This window comes from Vollenhovia emeryi, unplaced genomic scaffold (genome assembly GCF_000949405.1).
Source record: "Vollenhovia emeryi isolate VEMERY1.0 unplaced genomic scaffold, V.emery_V1.0 DF939126.1, whole genome shotgun sequence".
In the NCBI taxonomy this organism is placed as follows: Eukaryota; Metazoa; Arthropoda; class Insecta; order Hymenoptera; family Formicidae; genus Vollenhovia; species Vollenhovia emeryi.
This window is the reverse complement of record NW_011967240.1, coordinates 196,379-199,905: the sequence shown is the minus strand read 5'-3', so window position 1 is coordinate 199,905 and position 3,527 is coordinate 196,379. Positions and strand designations below refer to the sequence as shown.

Genomic DNA, 3,527 nt, shown 5'->3' with positions numbered 1-3,527 from the left:
GTTATAATAGCTAATGCCACGGGTAAATGTAACGTTTGCAATTGAGAATTTTCGTGGATCACGACGCAACTTGGCTCCGCCGGTGTCTCTTATCTCTATTAATTACAAGTTCTAAATTAGAATTGTAATTAATTAGAAAGCAATGCGATGGGGGCAGCTAGGCGGGAAGTGCAGGATAAACGTTGCGCTGTTAAAATTAGAATGGTGGAATGTTCGCGTCGTAATTGTGGTGATGGTAACAGTATCGCATAGCGAGCTTTGTAAGTAATTGACCGCGTGTACATACGTGTGTCTTGTAACTAATTTCACTAATACTAACCCCTTTTTCTCTTTTCAGACATGTCCTACAAGCCGCGCCATCCCATTATCGAGGGTAAGTATTTTCAGTCATAATACACACGTAATACTAATGGTGCGCCAATCTAAATCGCGGGTAGCTTCTCATTCATTTGCAGCTCGACACATAGCTTTGCCGCAAACGCACGCTACGATAATATTGATTTTCCAAACGAAAGATCGCAGAGACAATTCCGTACTTACCCGGTACTTTCGGGCAACCCGTCAGCTTTTCGTTAATACTCAGTATTAAGCAATTGCGATATGTCACACTTCAAAATCACGAAGTATTGTTGTACGCGAGGACTCACGTACCACTGGAGATTGTTCGTTCTTCGAAACCACATTGCGTCACATTTGTAATATATTTAGCTTGAAATCTATTCGCGTATCGTAGAAAAAATACTACGGGTTAAACGCTGCACTTCTGGGAAAGAAAAGACAGTTAACAACCCATTTTGGGGCCTGCAATTAGCAATCGAATTATTTGGATTGTTCGTAACTCTACTCTGGGAAAAATTTTGACCGTCTTTTTTTGTAGTTAAGCAACTCAACATTTCGGTTAGTGCCTCTTACGTGAAAAGTATCTTTGCGTTACTGAATATCGACAGAACTAATTGAGAGAATTGATTAGTATTACTTCAAAATCGAGGGAGGAACCGCTGAGGGCATTGTGGTGTACAGATTTGCGGCATTACTGGACATTACATAGGCATTTTTGGGCATTAATAAGGCATTAGGTCTTGCTGGGGTATTACAAAGATAAAATAAGATAAAATAAAATACAAAAAGATAAAATAAGATAAAACAAGATAAATAAAATAAAATAAGGTAATAAGATAAAGTAATGCCCACTGGACATTAGTGAGCATTGATGTACAAGATTTTGGTCAGCGATTTCCCCCTCGTTCAAAATCTTGGATGTAGATAGAATAGCTAATTGCGATTTTTAGTTACGCGGGGTAAAATTCGTAACAGATTAGAGTTACGAACAATCCAAATAATTCGATTACTAATTGTGGGCTCCATTATGGGTTGCTATCTTTTTTTCCCCAGAGATGATGCATATCCACTACAAAGACAAAAGCGGGCGAACAAAATCGGTGATTTCCACTTGGTCGGTAATGCGAGCCCGCGCGCGAGCAGAATTCGCCGATACGCTTTTGCAAAACGAGGCGGACTTCCTGGCGAAATCGCAGATTTAGATAGCCTGACACGCGACGTTCGGCGACGTGTTATTCCGAAGAATAACCGGACGGGAATGCGGGCCGAATGTTGCCTCTCAAACGACCGACGGCGCGGGCTCAATTACACGGAACGCGCGCGTGTGGCCCCGCGTACCGTGAAATTGCGTTATCGTCGCCAAAACGATCACGATAACGCGCGTATTTCGCGCCCGCGTCCCGCAACACCGCGGCTCTTAAAGGATACATTTTTCGCCACTCCGGCGCGCGGCACGCCCGCGCCTCTTAACGACGTTTAATTCATCTAGTTATCCCGCGCGAGTAATTATAATCCCATCATCGTTCGCGAGACGCGATCGGGGAGAACGGCCGTAATCTCGATAAAGTGTGGCAACGGTTTTTAACACACTAAAACTTCCCGGGTACGAATTTCATTGCGCGTCGCGCAATATTCCAAGTTCTGCAGAATATATGTACATATATACATATAAGAAAAAAAGGAAAGTTGTGAAATACAGCGTTTTAGGAGAAGGGCTCCTTTTGCGATATTAAAGGCCGCTCTTGACTGTGCGTTCAGGTCTCTGAAAAGAGCTCGGCTCTTTCGTAATTTCCGTCGGTGTTCGACTCGGTTGCGAGAAATTATAGAGGCATCATCCGCAAAATGAGGATGGCACCGTGAACGGCGAGATATCAGAATTCTCGATGGCGAGAGATCGCGTACCCGATTGCTTCTCTCTCTCTCATCCTCTCTTCCGTATTTTATACGCGCGCGTGGTGCTGTACACACGCGTGTATATTTGAATAAAATACAAGCGCAAACAATCCTTAGTAAAACATAACACACTGGAAAATTTCTCGCTCCCTACCGATGTTCCCGCCAGCGCCCCCGCTCTCCCCGCGGCGATGAACGTGCATCGCATACGTAGATATTGACACAGTCTACTTGGTATTTCCGTGCTCGCCTCCCCGCGCCTTATTTTTCCTAGTCACCGCCGTGGTAATCCCAAGCGGGCGCAACCCCGCTTCCAGGCATCTTCGGGCTCTCCAAACACGAAATTGCCCATCAGATCCTCGCAGGAGGGTATCGCGGGTAACCACCCTCCGCGAGCCTTTCTCCTGTCCCCGGGATCCTGTCGCGCATCTTGCCCTTCCCCCTCGCGACTCACCCGGGGATTGCTACAGTTCGGACTATCCTCGTTACCGTGGTTACTCTCGTTACCGTGCCTACTCCAGTTACCGTGTCTACTCTCGTTACCGTTGGCCAACTCTCTCGTCGGCCGAGATCCGTGATACCGCTCGTGCGGGATGTGCCGAAATCATCGTCGCTGTTTTTTTCCCCCCCGTTCTCTCGCACTTTCAATCCGGAATTCGGCGAACCTCCGAATTTTTCCCACAAACACGGCGTATCAAGACTTGCGAGAGACGGAAATTCTGTCCCGAGGACCTGAGCGATCGGCAACGCTTTGTTGCTACGCGAAACCTAATGACCTAATGACTATCCTGCGGCGAAGAAGTATCTAATTGATCGTTCGAACCACTGGGGCTCGTTCGATTTTTCCTTTTAATTTCGGAACGTCTTGGTAATTAACTCTCAGATTCAATTTCAATTCCAGTAGGGCTCACTTTACGCGATTTAAATAATCAGCTTCCGCTCCTTAATTACATTCTTGCAGCTTCACATTCATCGGAAATCTCTTCCTCCCTCTCTTTCTGCCTACCAATTCACTTGTCTACCTCTCTTTAATGCGCTGAATAATAAAAATATTTTTTAAATCTTCAAGTGAAAAAATACAATTAGGGAATTAGACAAATAATATTCTTCTGTCTGTCTAATAGACAGCCGAATAGAATTCTAATCATTATCATGCGGTAATTTCGGTCAGTTTAATGATCGTATCTGCAAGAATAGCGTCTATTAAAATAGTTTGAAACCTTATATACTGCTGGTAATTAATATCGATTTTGCTATCGTTTGCAAGACTCGCCTGGATGAATGCTACTAAATAT

At 44.7% G+C, this 3,527-nt stretch overlaps 1 protein-coding gene across 1 annotated transcript in view; it reads left to right on the top strand.

The window, feature by feature from the left end:
* The window catches only part of LOC105569156, a 200,596-nt gene that overhangs the window by 100,314 nt on the left and 96,755 nt on the right, over window positions 1-3,527 (top strand). Inside the window, exon 3 of the mRNA XM_012025356.1 lies at window positions 338-373. Within this exon, the coding sequence (XP_011880746.1) occupies window positions 338-373 (36 nt within the window). The remainder of the gene's footprint in view (window positions 1-337; window positions 374-3,527) is intronic.